This window comes from Sciurus vulgaris (genome assembly GCF_902686455.1).
Source record: "Sciurus vulgaris genome assembly, chromosome: 13".
NCBI lineage: Eukaryota > Metazoa > Chordata > Mammalia > Rodentia > Sciuridae > Sciurus > Sciurus vulgaris.
In genome coordinates, this window is record NC_136474.1 from 59,459,751 (window position 1) to 59,484,238 (window position 24,488).

The 24,488-nt window shown below is 36.0% G+C and overlaps 1 protein-coding gene across 4 annotated transcripts in view; it reads left to right on the forward strand.

Annotated features, from left to right (window-relative positions):
* ASXL3 (ASXL transcriptional regulator 3) overlaps nucleotides 1–24,488 on the forward strand; it is a 168,048-nt gene that overhangs the window by 86,904 nt on the left and 56,656 nt on the right. For 2 of the 4 annotated variants that reach the window (XM_079109312.1, XM_079109309.1), the window contains 3 exons: nucleotides 8,087–8,204; nucleotides 9,168–9,287; nucleotides 19,814–19,977. In XM_079109312.1, the coding sequence (XP_078965438.1) occupies nucleotides 8,087–8,204; nucleotides 9,168–9,287; nucleotides 19,814–19,977 (402 nt within the window). The other 2 variants (XM_079109310.1, XM_079109311.1) reach the window with 2 other exon arrangements.

Genomic DNA, 24,488 nt, shown 5'->3' on the forward strand with positions numbered 1-24,488 from the left:
TTAGAAATATATTCTGCTTCAGTAGGTCTTTAGTGATCCATCTATAGCTTTGCTGGTGTAGATTTTTGAAAGAAGTAGGTGAGAACAAAAACAAACAATCCCTTAAGAACCCAGTAACTTAAAATCGTCAAGTATAGTGAAAAATAATAACATAAACCCCCTTGCAAACCCCCTGGCATGAACTAGTTATAATTTCATAGCTCAGCCTTTTCCCCGCCTAAAGCATGCTGCCATAGCAAGTGGGTTCTTTGACGTCCCGGTGTTGTTGATTGCATTGTAGGTACAGGTTGGACAGTATGGAAACTCTAATGCCCTGGCTCTTCACGTGGAATATTCTCATTGCTCCAATTATTGGGCTCCCTTTAACTTTCTAATCATCAAAACACTAGTTAATACCACATGTTGAGCATGATTGCATGGATGCTGTGTTGTCATTTCTTTCTGCGTAAGCACATTCAGAAGTCTGTGGAGAGGAACAGGTTCATGATTACCTCGTTCCCTGTCTTCTTTCTGCTTTGATACTTTAGATGTCATGATCCTAAAAAAGCATAAAATGGTTGGATTTTGGATTTTAAAGATGGATAATTAAGAAAGATTAGGTTTTGGAACTTTTTAAGCAAAGAAGATGAAAGAAGGGCTAGCTCTGCTGCGGGGGTGAGGTGCAGGTGGGCACCGCCTTTCCACATCGTCTCTCTTGCCTCCTTGCACGTCCTTTACTGTGCATTTAGGGTGGGAGAATTCATCCATAAAGTCGCAAGGCAGCTAGAGTCTTGGTGCGTTGCTTTAGGTTGGTGTGTTTGACCAGCTCTGTGACACTCCCAAGACTGTGGTGCACCAGAGTGGTTTCTCATCACGGCGGCGGCGTTGGGCATACTAGTAGCAGTGCATGTTGTGGTTCCTGACACAGCCAGCTGTGTTCTGTGTATGGATCTCTGATTATTTAAGCGTTAGCATTCACAGCCTGTGATGTTTTCAGATTTTCAGTGAAGGGCTAATTGCATTTAGTGCATCCTTAAGTCACTTTGTCGATGATGTTTCTCTACCAAAGTAAGGCAAGTATAAGTTAATTTAAAATTCCAAATTAACACAAAAACTTCTGATTCTCCATTTTAAGTTTTCCATTAGGGTAGACCCTAGAACCATTTCTTTCTTTCTTTTTTTTGGGGGTACCTTCCTGAAATATCTGACAATAGTTCTATGTAAAAATGAAATATTTATTTAGGATTTTTTTTTTTCTCTTTTTACACGAAAATATTGCAGGGCTGGGGAGATAGCTCATTTGGTAGAGTGCTCACCTCGCAAGCACTAAGGCCCTGAGTTCAATCCCCAGCACTGCAAAAAAAAAAAAAAAAAAAAAAAAAAGAAAAGAAAATATTGCAGTGTCTCTTGAGAGAAGCAGTTTGGTCAGCATCTTTTGATTTTTCTTTCCTTTCACTTAAAGCCAGAATTGAATTGATGTGAGTGTGATATAATCTTTATTTTCCTAGACCAATTTAGCTCTGTTGTTTTCCACTAATTGTAAAGTTTAATGTAAGTTTCTTTTCAAGTTTAAGCCTGTAAATATCATTCCCATTGAATAGTACCTAGAAGTATCAAACTTGGTAAGTCTAATTATAGTCCTCCTGATAACATTATGGATACAGAAATTTTGCTTTCTCTAGTTTGAGCAGTAGAACATTATAATGTGACCAGCTTGAAGGTACATTCCTTCCTAGTAGACTGCATTTACACTTGCCATCTGCTTATGCATTTAGGTATGGTATTGCCTCTTTCTGGGTTTAAAATGATAGGATATAAAATGATCAGGAAGATAACCATTAGCATAGTAAATTATAGCTAAGGCTGTTGGAGGTACCTTAGTGATATCATACCTCTGGGTGAATGTTGACTGAAATAGTAAGACTGACGATATAAAATTGATGTCAAAACCATGCTATAGGAGGCTGATGTTGTGGCTCAGTGGTAGAGTTTACCTAGCATGTGTGAGGCACTGGGCTCGATTCTCAGCACTGCATATAGATAAATGAATAAAATAAAGGTCCATCAACATCTAAAAAAAATTTAAAAAAAAAAAAAAAAAAACATGTTATAGGCTACCTGATCAGGCCTGGTGTAGAGTAGAAAAGACCCCCACTCCCAAAGATGGCACAACAGAAAGCACCAAAACCATCTTTTAAGGTGCTCTTGTGCAGGGGACACTCCCATAGCTGTCTAAAGTAGCCCTCCTAGTCCTGTTTTCTTGAATGTTCCATGGACTTATACTTTTCAGGCCATGGGTCTCTCATATTTAAATAATTTTAAATTAAATTGCATGTAACAGATATCCGTAACATAATATGTAATAGAATTGTCTTTCTTGGATTTTTTGTGAAAACTCAAAGCTGAAAATGTGATACAAATATTCCTTATTTTGAAGAGGTGCTAGACACAGCCTCAGAAGACTTAAGAGAGGCCAGATGGTCTATTGATCATCCCCCAACAGCTATATAAAAAATAGCTCAAGACTGATCACACACACACACACACACACATACACACACACACACACATACACACACACACACAGAATGGGGGAGGGAGGGAAGAAAAATTCTGTACCTTGTATTCTTATATTTTGAAGGATTATGAGACTTTATGAATTCCACAGTCAGAGGGCTTACCATAATGACTGGGCAGAAGGAGTCAAGATATGTTATATGCAGTGGAGCAAGTATACTGAGTGTACTTCTGGCCTGAACAGTTAGACAGTCATGGTGGATTTGTAAAGAACTTGCCCAGGAAGCCTGCCTCTCTAGATATAAGAGCCCAGGTGTATAGATCTTAAGCTTAGGGGAGTCCTGGAGGTGGGTCATGGGCTGCCCACTAGTACAGCTCCTAAGAATCTTGCAGGAGGCCACTTGCTCCCAGAAGGTTCAGATGTCATAACTATGACAGTGCTGGTTAAAACAAATTTACCTATATTTTCACTCCTCATTCTCAGTGCTGGTACTGGGGAACCTAGAAAGAGAAGAGAGGAAATGGGGGATGAGAAAAATCAGGAATCATTTTCCTTATAACATTTCTGACTTGAGGTGTAGGTATAGCTTAGGTAGAGCAGAGGGAATCTTTTTATTTGACTCCATGTTTTCAGACTTGAAAATGAGACTGTAGAAATACTCACAGGTGACCCAAGAAACTATACAGTCTACATAAAATATTCTTCAGAAATGGGCAGAATTGGTCAGAACATTGTGAACAGAATATTAGAAGAATAAAGTTAATTATTGATTATTCCTTACTGATTTCAGTCATGTTGATAAATCAGGGATTTTAGAGAAATGAGGGCTTTTCTATTTTGGTAAACTTTTTGAGAATTTTCATTTTTGATTCAGTAAACATTTACTGAGCACCTAATATGTTCTAGGCATTCTTCTGTATATTTGGTGTATGTCAGTGAACAAAACAAAGAAACCCCTGTCTTCCATAGGGTTTATCTTCCAGGATGGGGAAGGGGATGTTTTACAGCATACAAGAAGGTGATAAATCCTAAAGAAAAATAAAGCACAGTAGGTGGTGGGGATGGAGACACAGTGGGAAAGTGTTCTGAGCAGAGTCTTCAAGTGTTTGAGGAAATGAGTGACTCAGGTTTCTGAGGGAAGAGTGTATCAGGTGGAGAAGAGCTAAAGCAAAGGGTATTCTGTGCCTGATACAGAAGGGACAGTTCAAAATGATCAGAATTACTAAGACACGTGTCTAATGTGTGAGACGCAGTGCATTTCATACAACGGAGCCTTCGCATAAGAACCAAGTAAATGAACGAAGGCAAATAGCAGTTAGTTGTTGGGAGATACCCTGTGCTTCCTCTTTTCTGCTCCTGGTTTCCATTTTGGGGCTGAAGTGTGAATATGGTAATATCAAGCTGTGGGGAAAGGGCCAGGTTCTCAGGGCTGCCTTTGCAGGGAACCTAAGCCCACTGTTCCTTATGGCCTTTGGGCAGCCATTCTGGGAGTAGTTCTTTGTCATCTCTGTAAACTTCCCAGTCCTTGTTCACAGCCAACCTGGCTTTCATTTTATTCCTCAAACCACCATAGACCAGTCCTGCTAGAGGTCCGGTCACTGCTTCTTTTACTGATAATGGAGGCCACAATGTTCACATGACTGGTGGTTCTTGTTGCTTAGGTCTCATTATCTTTGTCACCTCCAGAGAGCTGCCTCTTCTGATCTCCCAGTTTAGGTTGGTTCACCTGTCCCCACACTCCGCTCCAGCTATCTTTACTTTTTCCTGGCATGATTTTCTTAGTACTTGTATATGTGTGAAATTATTTTGCTTATTTTATGCATTTCTTTATCAGTCCTTCATGAAAATATAAAATAATTAAAACTTTGTCATGTTCACAACTTGAATCAGCGATACTTATACTGTAGGACAGCAGAATAAATCCTCAAGAAATAATTTTTTGCAGAATGGATAAATTATAGAAATGTCAAAACAGCATATATTGAGTATTTACTTTGTGCTATATTTTGCTAAAATACTATTCTGTATATTTCCTATTTGAAGCCCACACTGTTGCCCAGGGTTTTTAAGGAAAATTTGTCCAAGTAAGTTACCCAGCATTACACATCTAGTTAAGTCTCTCTTTGCCTCTGTAACCTTGTAACCATTGTACCACACAACCATTAAGAGAACTCTGCAAGGGCTGGAGTTGTAGCTCAGTGTAGAGCACTTGCCCAGCATGTGTGAGACACTGGGTTCTATTCTCAACCCTGCATGTAAATAAATAAATAAAATAAAGGTCCATCCACAACTTAAAAAAAAAAAAAAAAAAGCTCTGCAGAGTCCTCAGTTTCTCTGCACATCAGCACTTTCGAAGACTTATACTGGCCAGTACCTATACAGGGTATTTTATTTTAATACCCATGTTGTATAAACTTGTTTATTTTGATGTCGGAGAGTGGTATTTGGTAGAAATTAAAGATGGCTGCCCTTTGACTGAATTTGGCCCATAGTCGTCTCTGTTTGTCTGGTAACATTATTTCAAAACAGGAAAACTCATCTAAAAATCTAGACTTGAGGTTGCTCTTGAGTAGCTACAGCTCCTTCTGATGGGGTGTATGTGTGTGTTCTTGCCCACTGCAGTGTCCCCCTCTGTTCTGCTCTTGCTTGCCAGCCACCCTGGTCCCAAAGGAATTTCATGTATTTTAGAGGATCTTGAAAAAGAGACACGCAGCATGTTTGAGTGGTTGATGTACATGAAGTTGCAGACATAGTTACATTAAACAAACAAACAAACAAACAAAGAACAGGAAACCTCCATGCAGCTAGCCCTCTTTACTTGAAGGGTGCACATCCCACCACAGAGACCAGGAGCCTCGTAGACAAAGTACCCAAGTGTTCTTAAGTAGAGTCACCCAGACTGTCCCAGGCATCTCAATGGAGGTGACATTATTTTTCTCCCTCAATCAATATTCTGATATCAACAATGTTAATATATTAATTCTGTGTGAATTGTATATCTAAATGTGAGTGGACAGACTTGAAAATACTTTAAAAAAATTCTGATATGCTTGGAAGGAACCCTACTGTTCCCGAGTCAGATGAATCTTGCTTCCAAGATAGTGAATTGGACTCTTTAAGACAGCCACAGATTCACTCTCACCTGTGAGTCTAGATACAAAATGGGGATGCCCCTTTCCCATTCTTATGACTGAGCTCTGACCTACCTGAGTTTGCTGAACTGCCTGTTGCTTTACTATTGTCACTAGGCATCATAATAAGCAGATACTAATGAACTTCTGCTTTTCTAAGCCCCTACAAATATCATTTAGAAATAACAAATTTAATACCTATTTGTCAGAGGTAAAACAAAAAATGCATGAATACTTTTAATACATTTAGAAAACTTATTTTTGTTACATGATGGGCATTTGGTTTTTGTCCATGCAAGCAACTGGTATAAAAAATATTGTGTTGAGAAATATTGCTTGAGTTGTCTAAGTAGGAAGTACATATTTAGAAAAAAAATTATTCAAATGGACTCCATGTTGGTTAGCATTCGATAGCATTCTTCAATCCTGGTCAGATCCTAAAATTCACAATTGTTCCTTTCTTGTTCTTTTTATATTTTTCTATCATGATTTATTTCTACTAAGTTTTTATACTAGAGTCCTCTCAGCTCTAGAAATTGAGTCCAAAATTTTTGTTATTTAAATTATTATTTACCACAAATGTTTCAAAAAGGCATACCATCTTGGACTTTCTGATTGTGTAGATTCTAGACCTTTAGTGTGTTCCTCTTTTTTCCTTAACCCAGTATTATCTAAAATAAATTCTGTAACTTCACACGTGTGTACACACACACACACACACACTCTCTCTCTCTCTCTCTCTCTCTCTCTCTGAATATTTTTTTAGTGCATAATATTTTGCCAAGAGAAATAGCTGAACAAATTTGTGATGCATAGACTTATAAAAATTTACTACTGTTTGTACAGGCTTTCTTCTTTTGTGAAGTCTTACATTGTGAATAGAGGTGGATTTAATTGTAATTTAAATCACCATGTTACCTCATTTGGTTGTATTATTGGATTGTTAGGTTAATGTATATAAAGTGCTTTGAGTTCTTATACAAGACTAGAGAGATTTATGCAAATATATACACAATTTATGTGCAATTATGTATATAAAAGAGTAAATGTCTTAAATATTTTATAGCACGTATGCTCTCATTTGCCATATTATTGACAGCAGGCTAAAGGTGAGAAGGATGGCATCTTATTAATCTTTATATCTCTTGTCCCCCCACAGTGCCTGATACTTTTAAAAAGCTCTGTAAATTTAAGAATCAAAGGGAACGTGTCTTGTGTAATCATCAGCATCTGCATCATTTATGATAGATTACCCCAGCCTTTCTCATCTGGCTTTAACTCTTATCTGAATATGTCTTCTCTCATTTAAGTGGTATTTAAGTTTTCACCTCTGTAATTGTTTGATTGCTAAATCTTATGGTCAACAAGTTGAACGTTTAGCCAATACCCTGTGCAAATAAACTGACATCATTTTTGACAGCAAGGGAATATACAGTCAATGCAGTATTTCAGGAAATTCTGACAACTGTTAGTCAAAGATCATTAATCAAGTAACTGAGATACTATAAAATTGGTAGAAATTACACAGAAATCAGGAATAAAAAGGCTTGAGACAGTCTGTGGCCAGCCTTTTAACCTTTTGAGGAGTCTTGGCATTCCTGTAACTATGAATTTAATGGCTCTTCCGTTTCATGTGCTTAAGACCCTTTTTATTACAGGTAATTTTCTGCATAAAGCGATCAGCTAGATAAAGCTGTATTTCAAAACTTTTAAATGTCTTTTATTACATTATTATCACCATGGCTGATTCATTTATGAAACACAAAGCACTCCCATTTGGACAGATTTATTCTCGTATCTGTTTTTTTTCCTGGATTTGCCAGAACCCCATCCTGTTCGTGTTCTGAAGGTTAATGCCCAAAGTCAAGCAGACAGAAGCCAAGTGCTGCAAGGTTTCCAAGATTAGGACTGATTCCCTTCACAGAAATAAATGATTCCTGCCATGTTCAGTGATTTTGTGCAGCACTCCCCACGGCTGAGTGAATGCATCAATACTGTAGTTCTTACATGCTGTACATACTGATGACACTCGGTGTTAACTGATTGAGCCGTGCACTGGAGACGACGCACCTGCAAGAGGAGTGCAGACACATATATTTTTATCCTGGTTTTGAAACATTTATTTTACATTTATTTTACTTGGGAGTCACAGTTTCCAATTCCATGGGCTCTCAAGCCACACTGCTAAGGTAGAACAAACCGTTAAGTACTGCTTTGTTGTCAGAATTATACTGAAAATGGTCTCAGGTTTATACCCTTTGCCACAGCCCGATCTTATGCTTTTGAGAGAAAATGATATGAAGGTGACTGTTGAGAGTCCTGACAAATTAGAGGCTCTGTGGAATTTAAGTCTCATAAGAGGTTCTAGCTAATGATGGGCAAGTGGATCATTTAATTCAATTATGAGGAGTCATTTTGGCTACATTTTTATGTTATATTTTATTATCATGTTTTATAGGCTTTGAGGCAGCAGCAGAAAAGAAGAAATGGAGTCTCAATGATGGTAAACAAGACTGTTCCTCGTGTTGTTTTGACACCATTAAAGGTGTCTGATGAGCAGTCGGATCCGCCTTCAGGTAAAGAGCTAAAATATTGTATGCTTGGCCAGTTTCTTCCCGGAGGAGACTTTCTCACTGAAAGAGATGTCATGATTTTTTTTTTTTTAATTAATAATACTTCCACTTGAAGTTTGGTTTAATTTTTTTTTACCATCTTCAGCTCTTCAGTGATTCAAAAATAGAGTCCTACCCAGTTTAAAAAAAAAAAAATAGAAAAGGCACCAGCTCACTCATCATGAAATGACTTCATTTGCTATTGTCAGTAGGTGTGAGAAAATACGTGGTAAATCTAGGTGGATTTTGTTGCCGCTTTGGCTTTTGTTTGTTGAACTTTAATGGTGGAGCACATGCTGATGTGAAACACCAGAAAAGCAGTTCTTCCGTGAGTGTGAATTTGTTTTTTCAGTCCTCTCCTGCAAAATCTGGAATCCTTTATTAGTTTTTGTGTTCCAGCAACATTTTTCTCACCTCGGTGCAGCCCTGACCTTTCCTTCCAATTTACCTCCTGTCACTTTGTCAGCTATGTACCATTGTATTTATTATTCTATTAATGTTTGCATTTTCTGTTCCTGCTTCAACATAAAGTTATTCCTAAAGGTCTGATCTCTCCCTTTCTTCAAGAATCCCTTCTTCCCTCCTCTGTCTGTCTCTGTCTTGTATCATCTCTAAATGGCATCCTACTGTTCAAGATTATTCATGTATTTTTACAAAAGATTAGACTATTTCTTTTAAAAGCTTTCAAATCAGTGACTGTGTTTTTGATTCTGCTATTAAGCCATCTGTTCTTGCTTTTGGTCCTATTTGATTGATTTATTGGGCTTTTCTCTTTTTATCCAGTAAGGGAATCAGATTGTGGCCAAAGGTAGTATATTAACTCTTAGACAAAAAGATTGTATCTGTGATTCTTAAAACAATTTTAGATTTTTCTTTTCAAGGACAGCAGAAGGAAGATAATGGCATAATAACTATTTCCTTTTTTAGGATCGGAATCTAAAAATGGTGAAGCAGACAGTTCAGATAAAGAAATGAAACATGGGCAAAAATCTCCCACTGGAAAACAAACAAATCAGCACTTAAAACGATTAAAAAAGTCTGGTTTAGGTGAGTGATCAACAGATTAACATGTTACATTTTAGAGGTGTACATCTGTTCAAATAAGTTATGGAGCATTCCAAAAACTTTTTAAAATGGTCAAACAAATTAAAATATCCTTCTATTTGTCTAAAAAATAAAGGAGAGAGAAATATTATAGTTACATTGGGAATGATCTTCAGCTTATAGCTAAATTTGTGAATGGTGTTATTGAATTAAGCAGAAGGTAAAGATAACAAACTTGAAATATGTATTCAGATAATTATCTTCCTAGTTGTAACTTTATCTAATGTGTAAATTTTTGTCTAAGCAACTAGGTTTCCTTGTATTATTTACTTTATGGGGGAAAATGCCACTCTTAGGAAGGCTTCCTTGAACTGGATAATACTTTATCATTGGGGTCTGCTGCAGGAAAACTGTTCTGCTTTGCGTTTTGTCTGTGCTGCTTAAAATATTTAGTAGTGTGTGTCTGAATAGTGAGCATGGCTGAGAAACAGGACACAGTCCCCGGATCTTGCCAGTTAGCACCAGGTTTTCTCCTAAATGCTTCCTTCCCAATAACTCTTCACTGGGGACCCAACTGCAGCTTCCAGGAACATTAGAATTAAAAAAGACAAAAATAAATGCATCCTGGACTGGACATGATAATTCTCCATCACTGTGTCTTGTTGAATGACCTGGACCTAATGACTTCATTCCCGTCTTTTAGTTATTTCACTTGTGAATAAGAGTAATGATAATAACCTGGATCACTATAATATTTTGTAAAATGGTTGGTAGAAACTACAAACTTAATTTCTGGTTCTGCCTTTTACCTTTTTCGCAACTTAGGATCTTCCTTATTTGCAGAGTTTATCTTTTTTTATCATTCAAGTTGATTTTAATACATTTATTTAATTTTTGATAAAATTTTTTTTTTCTGTTGCCTACGTTATACCAGGCATTTTCCTAAATACTGGGAACATGCTTTCAATAAAAAAGCCTTTTAACAGTATTTATATATCCAGGAAAACAGAAGTTATTTTCATTTAAATTCTTTAAATATAGTATAATTACCTATTTCACATTATTTCTAAGACTAAATAATTTTATAGTTACCGTCAAACCCCAGATGTGTATTTTGTATAATCGCATGCACATGTAGTCAGACATATTTTTTTTCCTAGTCTTTTGGGTGTGGTAAATAGCTCCCAAAATGGAAAATGATAGTGGGAGAATGACAAAGAAGGTACTGAAAAGTACATAACTCTCCAAACAAAGCCATGTTACCATACACAAAGTGATTAAAAAGTCAATGACCTTTAGTTAGAAAGGCCTGCTGCCAACTTCAATAAAGTCAATGTTATGCAATGGGAGTAAGAAAATTCATGGCACAATGTCACATTCGACCACCACCCCACCACCACCCCTCATTTACTTACTTAACTAACTTCAGGGCTGGAGTGACAGTTTACTGTGCTATGTCATCAGGATCCTCATGGCTCTGGATTGCTTCCATTCTACTTGAGACACCTTGAAATCCATACTCAGTAAGATAGAGAATCAGAATTTTTTTCTTTTTTCTTTTTAACATCCCAATCAAGTCTGCTCCTAGAAAATCCTGCATACCACTAAACATTTTTTCTGTTCAAATTTGTACTGCCAGAGTATTTTGGCTGACTTGTGAGCCAATGGAAAGGGTGCTAAGGGAGGCCACCAGGGTCTTTTTAAGGTGCTTTGTGTTAGACCACAAAATAGGAGAAATAATGAAGCTACTTTGTGGAGGAAAGGAGAAAGGAAGTTAGATTCACTGGTCATATTTAATGCAGTGGTCTAGGCATTTTGATATGTTATTTCAGTTAAATCTTTAACTTTGTATAGTAGAATGATTTCCATTTTATAGTTGAAGAGGCTGAGGCCCAGAAAGGTTAAGGAGGTTGCTCGTAAATGGCACAGCTAACATACAAGCCAAGGCATAGCTAACTCCACAGTCTCAGCCATTCATTTTGGATAGAATCCAAATGTCAAATCACCTAGCCTGTAATTTACCCATTAGGCATCACTGAGGAGCACCCAGCTCTGTAATGTCATGAGGAGTCTACCTCGTGTTGACAGTGTAGGTGCTGGAACTGTAGATCTCCTGTATCCTGTGTGATAAGGGCAAGAAAATGGTGGGATCTAAGATAAGTCAATTAGGGTAGAAACCTGTCCATAACAAACTGCAGGTGATTACCAGGAAGGATGGCAATTGACTGCCTAACCTGGCAAGCAGCAGAATGGAGTGGCTTCTTTTGTGTTAGTGAGGTCGGTAGTGCTTTTTAAGCTAGCAGTTTATGCCCTGCAGTATAAAATGAAAAAAATAAATAAATAAATAAAGTGGGAGAAAGATCCTTAAATATAACCATTCCCAGACAGTGTCTTTTTTAGACACTGATAATCTTGATGTTCTGTTAGAATCAGGAGGTTTAGTACCCTGTAAGGCATCTTTGTGAACATTCTGCTCTCTTTGCCATTAAGTTGTTAGCTCCTTGGAATCAGTGACCTTCTTCTGCATCTTTGTGGTCCATTATATCCCTCCTGTTTAATATTTGCTGAATAAGTTTTGAATGAATGAATAGTTCAGATTAACTGAATGAGCTATTCAGTCCATCTGAACGATACCTCCTGTAGGTTTCAGCTACTTATGTCTCCTTGGATAAAAATGACCCTATGTATTCGAGTAAGGTCATTCTTCGTGAGCCCATGTATAGCTGTTGAACCAGTACACAGGAGTGATCCCACCCCTCAGCCCTTAGCCAGCCAAAAAGCAATAGGTGGCTCTTCCTCATCTGTTTCTCCCACTTAAGCCCCATGTCTAATTCAAATAGTATCAGAACTATGGTTTTAACTTTCTTCCCCTCCTTTTTGTAGGGGTAGCTGCATGTAGGTCCTAACCTATGGAACACACATTCTGAATGAAAACAAATGCCATAGTCTGTTCTAATTTAAATTGAGAGTTCTGAAACAAAGTCCAGTCAAAATTGAACTTCTGAGTGCACGTCTAAATTTTCATTCTCATTGTGAGATTTCCCTAATAGGAAACAAAACAAATACTTCTAATCATCTCCCAAGTACTTCCTCTTGATAACTACTTAATTTGTCAAGTTCTAGGATAATCACCCTGTTTAGGGTACAGTTTTCACTTGGTTCTTAGAATCTAGTGAGCCAGTGTGACTAAGCACACAGTAGACCCCTATGTTTTCCTGAGGACTAAATAAAGGACCTACCACAGCCCCTTCCAGACCCTTTCATATGCCCACCTTCTTTGGAGAGGATTCCCAGCTACACAATTTAAAAAATTAGTAGCAGTAGTAGTAGTAACAGCAACAGCAACAACTACTACAGTGACTTTCAGCTTCCTCAGACATTCTAGTTCTGAATGTCATCTTGATGTTCACATGAGAATTAAGTCACTCAGTGTGAGAACCCACTGCTCTTGACCTAGGCGTTTCGCTCCTTTACTCTCGGCCAAGGTTAAGTGTGAAAACTGAGTATTTCCCTGAGGAGCCCTCTGATTGAATAGACTTGGTAATCTGGGATGAGTGAGTGCAGCTGGAAAAAATAATGGTTCTAAGTAGTACTTCTCTGACGATGGAATAGTCAAACAAAAACTTTATTGGTCCCTCTCCTGTTTCTGCATCAAGCATGGTAGAAAACAATTCCAATATGCATAAAAACAAATTCTAACCACATCTGCAAGGGTTCTTTTATTATCACAGGCCACTAAACATTAGTTTACCAAATAACCATGGAGCAGAAACCTCAAGATAGGTATGACTGCAAATGAGGTTGAAGATACATATTTTTCTTGTCTAATCAGAGTTTTCAGTGTTCTCTGTCCTTATCTTATCAAAGGATAAGACTTATTATTTAAGGCCTCCCCCATGAAGTTTCTGAGAAAACCTTAGTACTTTATCACATCACTGTCTTTATAGCACTTAGAGCATGGATTTGTTAATATTTCAAAAAGTTTCTTAGTGCTACACTGTCTTCTCACTTGCTTCATATGTTTTTAATTATTTAACTTTATGTTTAGAGCAGTTTTAAGTTCAGAGTAAAATTGAGCTGGTGCACAGAGACCCCCATGCCCCTAACCCCACATGCACAACCTTCTCCGCTGTTGACATCCTATGCCACAGGGTGCGTGTGTTATTACAGTGGGTGAACCTACGTTGACTCTTCATCACCGCAATGGTTTACTTAGGGTTCACCCTTGGTGTGCTTGTTCTTTGGGTTCTCAGAAGCAGAAAATGTCTTTGCCCTTATATTATTGTACAGAAGAGTTTTGCTGCTCAAATATCCTCTTTGCCCTTATATTATTGTACAGAAGAGTTTTGCTGCTCAAATATCCTCTGTGTTCTGCTTATCCCTTTCTCTCTTGTATTTCTTTTTCTAACATTTTCCCCTAAAATGTTAAGTTCCTTGATTTCAGGGTCATGGACCTAAACTAATTTTTAGTTGTATTTCTTCTTACCCAATCACATAGGAGTTTTAAAAAGTGCTTGCTAAGCAAACCCAAGCTGCTTATGAATGTCTCTGAGGGTGTTTTCATAATGTCCTCATTGAGCCCAACTTCCAAAATTCATTCATATATTCATATGAACATATTTGGCTTAATATTTTTATAGTAAAGTATTGTACCTTTTCTGGTTTTTAAAATGGTTACACATTCTTTAAATAAATCAATACAGAAAAGTACAAATGAAATTTGAACAATAACCTCCATCCTCTCATCCAAAATTATTATTCCCTGTGTTTTATAAGCATCAACATTTCTTAATGTGCATCTAAAGCCAGAGATCATCTTATTTTATACTATTGTTTGTTTCCATTTTAATTAGAGGTACTAAATTTAATTAATTTTAGACTAAATAAGAAACAGAAAACCAAAACCCAAAATTGTTAAATATTGCCCCAAGACATATTCATATCTCTCCAAGATATTAGAAACAGGAAAAACCAAAATAGAAGTGATTGCTTAACTGTTCATTTCGATTTGGGGCAGTATAGTATGAAAGGGAAATAATTATCTTTACAGTCTTACCTACTTCCATGTTTTTGTTGTATTATTATTATTATTATTTTTGCAGTGCTGGGGATTGAGCCCAGGGCCTTGTGCTCTACCAACTGAGCTATCTCCCCAGCCCTGTTGTATTATTTTTTAAACATGAAGGTTGATGACATTTGTATTTTATTAGTTTAACCTTAATGGCTATAGTTCTTTAACCCTGGTACTATATTTTAATGAATTCAGTGTGCCATTCCTTTTGTTTATGATGATATTTTTGTCTTCTTTTTCCCTTCCTTCCTTTTTTCTCTCCCTGTGAGCTCTGTTTCAGAATCATTTCTCTCCATTTTCTTGGAGACAATAAAGAACTCCTTGGTTTTGAATTTTCCCTGTGTGTTTGGGCAGTTCTTTCGTCTGTCTGGTCTGCCTGACATTTGTGCCCCCCCCCTTTTTTTTTTGGTCTTTGTGTGTACATATTTAATGTATACTTTCTATGTTTATTCCCTTCTGGAAATGTTAACAACAGAGCATCCCTCATCAAGAAGTACTCCAGGCTGGGGAGATAGCTCAGTTGGTAGAGTGCTTGCCTTATAAGCATAAGGCCCTGGGTTCGATCCCCAGAACGGCAAAAAAAAAAAAAAAAAAAAAAAAAAAAAGAAGTACTCCAGAGTCTAACTATTCCAGAGAATACTTAGGTTCTGAGACCAGATTGGTGGTTTCAGACCTACCCTCTATCTGAAATAGCAGAGAATTAGCCTGACCCTGATTGGGTGCAGACCCCATGATTTTTATCATGAGACCACCCTTTTGTATAGCCTGGACCCTTATTGTGGCAGTTCAGCCACCGCTGCTTCTCCTCTCTCCTTCACCCTGCCTCTGCTACTTCAGACCCTATAGGCTAAATGTCTGGGAATTAGACACTAAAATGGCTACATCTTTTTCCTTCTCTGGGTACTATAGGGAGATATGAAGTACCAGCTTTAATGAGATAAGACAATCATATGTAATTGGATTGTTCTTAAGCCAATTAAGAGTACATGTGTAAGGATAATTAAAATGGAATTAAACATCCTCTGTGGCAACACATTTGGTTCAGCTGCTCTGTCTTTTTCCCAACATTCTAAAACATATTTTCGCTTAGGTGGTCAACTTTGAAATAGCTCCTCTATTGGCTTTGTCATGAAAGACGTGCCTCTGATGCTTCCTTTTTTCTATGATACTCTTGAAAGATTTTGAAGCATACTACATAGTAACAGTATGGGTCCTACTTCTCACATTGCTTGACATGGAATATGTTTCAGAATTTTTTAAAACAAATACCCCAGTGTTCCTTTCCAATTAGATCTGTCAATATCTTTATATGAGAATATTTAGGCTCTGAAATAAGAATTAAACAAACTCCCTTTTTTATTTTCCAGCATTTATTTAGCTCTTGTCTCTTCCTCAATTGCTGAGAAAAGAAAGGTCTTCCAAATTCTCTCTCTGATGATCTAGGGTTTTTTATTTTTTGAATTGTGAAATATTTCAAAAATATAGATGCTAATAAAATGGCCACCAGTGTAACCATCAATGTGACTCAACAATGTTAGATTTTTAGAAACAAATGCAATTTATAAGAGTTTTGTGTTGAGAATGATGATTTTATTTTCTCATACGGTACTTATTTCAGAATAAAGATTATAATAATTTTAAAAAGTGAAATGAGAAATGTGTTTCTTTACCTTTTCTTTGAAGTCTATGTTGTAAAGTAGTGGAAGAGCTTCAGAAAGGAGGTAAAGAAAGAGAGTCCCCAAGCCCACATCTTTAGAGCCATTTTTAATTCCTACTTTGTGTATACATGCTAGGGATTGCCAGCTGATCCATTTTTAAAAAAAATTTTTATGATTTATTTGTATTTCTATTTCTAAGCTATATGTGAAAACTCATAAACTTAATTTTTTATCCTACAAATGTATTGACAAAAGTCACAGTATTATATTACATTCTATAAGATCTGGTTTTCATTATATCTGCCTTTTAAATCTGTGTTATATCCAGTATTATGTCCTTTTAAAAACTCCTATATATAATTGTGCCATCTTTCACTAGGAATATCAATTTTATTAGTTTAATTTAAAAAACCTTTTAATTATTGATGGTCTTCATTGTTCTTTTGTTCCGCGAATGTCTAGTATTATACTTTATTATCTCTCCTTTCTTGAGTGTTTATTCTTTTGTTGATTTATTAACTTTACAACTTGAACAGATGACTCTTGAATTTATCAACCTTTTCCACTACTCTTTATTAGGTACAATTTACCTTTAAAACCAGTTGAGGAGCGTTTTACAGATTTTGTCATTATCACTTAAATTTCCATTACAACGTTTTCTCCTTTAACTTGTGAAGTACTTGAAATGTGCTTTTGAATGTCCAAAAGTGCAATAGATATATGGGGCATCAAAGAGTTGCTATCTTTGTATTTTGATACCTAACTGTATTTTTCTCTGGACAGAGACAAGATTTTATATTAACTCTTCAGTGTTTGTTAAGATTCATAATGGTGATTTATTTTTTTCCTTACTTCTTTAAGTTCTGAAAAAAAATTTCTCTGAAGGCTCTATGCAGCAGTCTCTGTTAAATTCATTGGTTCAAGAGTGATAATTGAGTTAAGAAAGTCCTCTGTGTTTGTAAGATACTTTTAAAGCCAAGTCATTGGTTTTTAGCTTCGTGACTTCAATTTCCTTGTTTTTCTCCCACTTTTACATTTTTGAGGCTCTCACACTAAAATGAATGCAGGTTCAAGGTCATTATGTTTCCAGTGAATCATTTCTTACACATTTAGAGAATGATTATTCTCATTCCCAATAATGTTTTTTGTGTTTGTTTTTCTTTCTGATGTTAATCTTGTGTTATTGGATTTTTTTTGTTGTTGTTGTTGTTTGGAATCTCTGATTTGTATTTCTTAGTTTATCTCCTAATTTTTATCCTTTCCATATAATTTTTGTTTTAAGCCTCTCTCTCAAAAGCAGCATGTAACTGGAGTTTATTACTTTAAGTCTAACATAAAAAGCAAGTCACATTTATCATGATTATGCTGGACTTTTATTTTTTATGCCTTCCCTTTGATTTACTAAGTTTTCCTTCCATCCATTTATTGGGAGGTTATAGTTTTCTTCTTTCAAGGCTACCTATGGTTTTAACAAAAAAAAAAAATTAGTTTGTATGTATTTTGTTCTCAGTGTCAGTTTTTTGTAGTGCTCTTGTATGAGTCACATCTTGCATGCAATTACTGTTAAGTATTTTATTTCCACATTTTCTTCACTCTCATCTGTCATTGTATTATTTTTTACAATTAGTGTTTGGAGCAATTCATGCCTATTAGTCTTTTAGTTTACCATTGCTTTTGCAGCCCTGTCATTCCTTCCTTGATAGAATTTCTTTATTTGGCAAGAACATCCACTAGTGGTTATTTCAGCAAGATTCTCTAAGGAATAGAATTCAATTTTGGGCCCTGAAAATGTTCTTACTTCATTGCCAATTTTTGAGAGACAGTTGCAGATGAAATTCTACATTGTCATTTGTTTCCTCTTGGCCCTTTGAAGATATTCCAGTGTCTTCTGTTATTTATTCATAAAGTTTCTGTCCTTCTCATTGTCATCTCTCTGGAGATGATGTGTCTTTTCTTCCAAATGGCTTTAAGATACTCTTTTTTATTTTTGATGTTCGGAGATTTCAACATTTCAGATGGAGGAATGGAAATGGGCATTTATCTTTCTCGAGATCGTGTGTGGCTTTTTATGAGAACTCATATTTTAAAATATCTCATCCATTAACTGACTATTCAAATATTGCCTCTTTGCCATCCCCTGTTTTTTTCTTTCTGAAACTCTTATAGATAGGCATTGTGACTACTTATCCATTCTCTGTATTTCTGCCCTATTCTAAATTGACTCATCATTTAATTTAATTTTGTCTTCGAGGTACTGGGGATTGAATCAAGGGCCTCAAGTATGCTAGCCATGTACTCTACCAGTAAGCTGCAAGTCCAACCTTTTATATATTTTTAAACTTGCTGAATAGTTTAAATTCATTGATTGCATTATTTTTTATTTTCTAGCATTTAAAAAGAATCATTATTATTTTTACTTTGAGAGAGGGCTTCATTAAATTGCCCACTCTGCCCTAGAACATGAGATCCTCCAGCCTGTAGCCTCTCAAATAGCTGGGATGACTGGGGTGTGCTACATACCCCACAGACTTATCATATTTATACTACATTCTAGATATTTTCTTCACCTCTGTATCATGATTATTTAATAATTATTTCGTGCTGTGTCCACCAAATGTTTCTGTTAATTTCTAAAAACTAAATTTCATTTCTGGAAGTTCTATTTCTGTTTAAGATATGACTATTCTTTTATCATAGTGTTCTGCTTATTCTTTTTTTCTTTTCTTGTGTTTAATTTTTTAAAACAAAGATTAATAACCTTTCTCAGTGAAGGATCAGAGGGCAAATACTGCAGGTTTTTTAGACCATTATATCTGTTTCAACTCTGCAACTCTGTATTATACTGCAAAGTAGACCTAGACAGTGTATAAACAACTGGGCATGATTATATTCCAGCAAAACTGTATTTATCAAAACAGGCATTGGACTTGCAATAGCTCATGGATCATAATTTGCTGACCTGTGATTTAAAACATACTCTTTATAATCACAGGCAAGCAGTTCTCTTAGCTCAAGTAACTGAGCATAGTCATTCTTTTCAGCTGATTCTTATGGTGGATCATTTTGTGGTTTGTCCTGATTTTGAGTTGTGTAGCCTTCTGTTGGACATGAGCGTGCCTTGAGTTGTGAAATTATCCCTCAAAGCACTTTTGAGATTCAGGCCTGCATCTGATATTTTTATCAAGATTTGCATTTTAGATTATTGCCTTCAGAAATTTGCTGAATAATAGCAAATTTCTGAAATCATTCAGTATTTAGTGCACTACTTGAAACATGGTGAACATACAGCTACTATTGCTGCTATTTTCTCTGTTAAAGTTAACAGTATCTGGCTGGGAATATAGTTCAGTGGAGCAATTCCTTAGTGTGCTCGAAGTTTAGTCCCCGGCACCACCAAAAATAAAAATGAAAATAAAATTAACACTATTTTTGTTATTATCATAGATTTTGAGTCTTACAGAATTTATATCAATTGTAGTTGTTACCATTTATGCTTCCAAAGTTTCTAAAAATTCTGATTAATTACAAGTTCTTCATTAAAATATTTTTTTATTAGGACATCTGTTGAGTTAAAAAATTAGAAGACATTGAGTGAAATGTTTCTTATGGAAATTAAGGATAGCCAATGCCAGACAAACATAAAGGAGCTTCGTAGCCTCCTCTTCTGATATATCATTTTCAAAGGGTTAGAATTAAACATATGATTGAGTATATATGTTCAATATATACATATATGTGTGTGTGCATGTATATTTTCCTCAATCTGTAGTAAATTCGTACCTCTTGCTTGTTCATCACAGGACACTTGAAATGGACCAAAGCTGAGGACATTGACATAGAAACCCCAGGATCTATTCTTGTCAACACTAACTTGAGGGCATTAATAAATAAACATACGTTTGCTTCCTTACCTCAGCATTTTCAGCAATACCTCCTGCTTTTGCTTCCAGAAGTGGATAGGCAGGTAAGTAGAAGTTTTAGACATTTGGTATCAGTCACTAGTTACCTTATGAAGTGGCAGGTCTGTTCTCAAAGATGACTGATATCTCAATGGTCTGTTTCATAATAATGTAGTACATTTATATAATTGATTTGTATCTACTTATTTATTGCTGTCATTGGCTTAGTTGTTTAATCTGCCAAGAACAGAGCCATATTTTTATTCTTAAAAGTGAGCCAGTTCTAATTTTAAAATGCAGTGTACTGCAGTAGAGTGAAAACTGTAGACCTTCACATTGGGAAGGGAAAGCAAAGAAATCAAACATTCCGCTATCAAATAAATCTTTGAAGTAGCTGCTCCTTTGCCTGGAGGGAATATTGAAATTCAGTAATAAAAAGCCAGGGTTTCTAAGAAATTATGTAAATGTTTTTATTCTCAACTCTTTCCAAAAGGCATTTAAAATTTATGTTTGCATTTGCTTTCTGAGAGTCTATCATCATGAATGTGATTGCCTATAAATAATCACCTTTTATCTTTCTTTTTAGTGTAACTGGAAATGCTCTTAAGTATATTTTTGAAAAGCTTCTAAAATAAGGAAATACAAATATAGGCCCGTAATAGCAGGCATCAATCATCTTCTAAAGCCATTTCCTTAGAAAAGCAAAGGGAAAAAAATTTTCATCACATAAACTTTTATTAAGTTTCACTGAAATTATTGAGTGGTATCATGAAACATTCTTTTGTTATTCTTATTTCATTAAATTCTGACACTGTATATTGTTTCCATTTGATGGACTTAACTAATAGATATGTATTTATGAATTTGTATCTAAAAATGATAGGTACATTCATGATTCAAAGTGGGCAAATTTCCATATTACCTTAAAAAAGTTTTCTTAGGTTTTTATTTGATTCTGTTTTCTATTAACTTACCCATCTCCTTTCATAATATTTAAATATGATAAGCAATAGTTTATTATAGTTCCTATATATCTCTTTTGTTCATACTAAGAAAAAGATGGTTTTGTTTTCAGATATATTTTCATTTGGGAATTGGCCTTCATGAAACAAAAATTTACTTACCATTTACTGTTAACATACTTCACGTGCTCTGGGAAAATAGAAAGACAGTAAATGGTTAATGAGTGGTTATAGAATTAATGATTAAATATACCCTAGTTGCATGCATATACTTTTTGTGAATAACTAAACCATGGAGTGGAGACAGGTAAGCTTAGAGGAAAAAGACAAAGGTAAATTGCAATTTTTTTTTTATCATACCCGAGATTGAACCCAGGGTTACTTAACCACTGAGCCATATCTGCAGCCCTTTTTTTATATTTTATTTAGAGACAGGATCTTGCTGAGTTGCCTAGGGCCTTGCTGAGTTACTGAGGCTGACTTCGAACTCATAATCCTTCTGCCTCAGCTTCCTAAGCCTCTGGGATTATAGGTGTGCACCGTGGCACCCGGTGAGCGATTTTTTTATGTGAGTTGCAATTTTTTATGCAAAGAGAAAAAATTCAGACAAATTCAAGATCCTTGAGTTGAATATTAATATACAGATAGAATATGAATAAAATAGATGAAAAAGTACCAAAAGGTCCAAAGACATAAAAATCAAAAGCTAATTTGGCAAGAGTCTGAAATGGAGGAAGAACAGTACAGATATTTCTGGAAAGACATTGGAAGTAGATTTTGGAAGAGTCCTGGAGTTTGAAGCTGGAATCTGAACTGTGCTCCCCGGGTATGTGCAGTAAGAAGCCACTGAGGGCCTTTGGGTAGAGCTGTGATGTCTTGACAGCATTGCTTTGCAAAGAACAGCATTCTGGCAGTACTGCAAGTCAGGGTTGGGGTGAGGAATGAGAGTGGAAAGAATAGCTAGTGAGCAAAGTTAGTTATTTCCGAAGATGGCACACTAAGGCCTTTGGGAAGATGGACTTGAAATCATCTAGGAGGAGGAGAACGCAGTCATCCGCCTTGTCATTGTCATCGTCACCCTTCTTCTCCTAGCGGTTTTTAAAAATTATTATTTTTCATACTGGGGATTGAACTGAGGAAGCTTTACAACTGAGTTATATCTCCAGTCATTTTTTTTTTTTTTTTTTTTGAGATGGAGACTCACTGAGTTGCCAAGGCTGGCCTCAAACCTCCTCTTGCATCAGCTTCCCAAGTAGCTGGGATTACAAGTGTGTGCCACTGCACCCAGCCTCTTACCAATTTTAAAGTTTGTTAAATAACCCTTGAAGCAAGAAATAAGGAGGAGTCACTGTTGATTCTCTGGTTATAAGCATGCTTGAGAATAGAGTTCAGATGTCAAGAAAAACTTTTCGAGAGGATTGACTTCTTAGCTTAATATAGCTGTTTTCCTCACTTCAACATATGTGAGGTTTATCTTGTTTTGAGTTTTGTCTCCAGCCCCTGGAATAGGGTTTGGCATATACAAGGTGTTCAGTTAATATTTTTGGAATGAAGAAATAACATATTGTCCTAGGTTTAGCCAAAGATTCAGTAACTCAGGAGGCCAGAATCCAAGCCTAATATCTTATTCAAGCTGTAGCAGTTCATGTGACTCAGTATTTTTCTAGTCACTGTGAAAAATACACACAAATAAGTCGTAATACCTATCCTTAAATAACATTTAGTCCTTTGGGAAATTACTTATTTATTCAAGAATATTTACAGAGCATGTATTGAGTGCTATTTGCTTTGCTAAATACAGAGGATACAAGAATGAATCTTGGGGAGGACTAACAGAGTAGAAAGGCATACTGGAATATGGTCACTTTGAGCACTAGTAGGAAAGAAGTTTAATAACTAGCTAGGTCTATACCCAATTTAGAATAAGACAAGGCTGAGTTACATAAATGTCAGAAAAGAAGTATGAAGAAAAAGGATAAAGAAACGTAACCCAAATGTAGTACTGTAGAGGATTTTATGCTAGAGACGATGTTTAAGTTGAACCTTGAACCTCTTAGAGACAAAGTAAAGAGCATTTACAGAGGGAGGCATAGCATGTCCAAAGTCTTGTTGCTTATTATCCTCATAGATGCAGTGGGTTTGTAGGACTAGAACAGTCCACAGGAAGAGAATGATTCAAGATGCCTGGTTGGGACACTGTGTTCTACAACCTCAATGACTTGTTTATAGACCATGCATTTTGAACCTTTTCTGAAACCATTAAGTTCCATCAAAGAATTTTCAAATCAGAAGTATCATGCATAGAATAATTTAAACAAATATTCTAGTGTCTGGACAGAGGGGAGGGCAAGAGAATACAAAGAATAAGTAAATAAAATATAGTCATTATTTTCTCTAAAGTGCCAGTAGCCCTGTGAATGACAGATTGGACAGGCAGAAAGATAAGGCACAGAGAGACTGAGGAAGAGACAATCTCAGTAGTTGAAATAAGAGATAAAGGTCTAACCTTGTGTATTGACCTTGGAAATGAAAAGAGTGAATTCCAAATATATTTTCAACCCAGAATTAGTAGGAATGAATGACAGACTGCCTATAGTATGGGTTGTTAAAGGCGTGAAAGGCAACAGAAGATTTTATCTAGGGTGATTGAGGAGGACAGAGGCTCTGTGGGCATGTCAGCATTTGAAAACAAGAAGTTTGGAGTTCCTTCTCTCCCATACTTCCTTTCTGCCTTTACTCATCTTCCTCCATCTTTTTTTGAAGCCTGTTTATCTTCTTTTTTTTTTTTAACTTCTAGTTGTTTTATAAAATTGTTACATCTAGTTCTATATTTGATTTTACTCTTTATGAATTATATTGCAAGTAATAGAAAATCCAACCCAAACTGACTTTAAATATCAAGGGGATTTATTAGCTCAGGTAAGTGGAAGACAGAGGTTAGGGTGTAATTTTGGTCATTAGTCCTGGCATTCCATTATTATGAAGGGCCCATTTAATTATTATTCAAATAGTTAATTAAAAGAAATCTTCTCCCTTCTTGTTGACAGTATTCTAAATTTGACTCCTTCTGTGATAGTATGCTACCTAAATTTAAAAAAAAATAATGGATAATTGCCTCTTGGTTCATGTGCATGGGGAAAACATATCTTTCCCAGTATTTCAACTAAAGCCTAAGATTCACATCAATAGTGCTGACCATTTCTTAAGCAGTATCTCCAGCTAAAGTAATGGAATATGCAACTTGGTTTAAGCCAACTAGACCTACTTCTGGAATGAAATGATACAGTTATGTTGGAGCTCAGAGATTCATTAAAGATCTGATATTTAGTAAGTTTTATTAAATGATATGTGATTGGGGGTATGTGGGTGATTTTTAGGCAACTAATTCTACCCACTGAAGTGGGGTGGAAATTGAGCTTGGCTTTTAACATGTTGGGTTAACATGTGTGTATTGAAGGAAATGTCCAGAAAGTGATGCTGTATTTAGGTTTGAAGACTGGAGAAGGTAGTGTTCATAAAATGTATATAGATTATCATGTCAGCTGTGTGTTTGATGAGATTGTCATTCCAGAGGAACATATACATTAAGAAAGAGTATGGGAAGCAATCAGGGA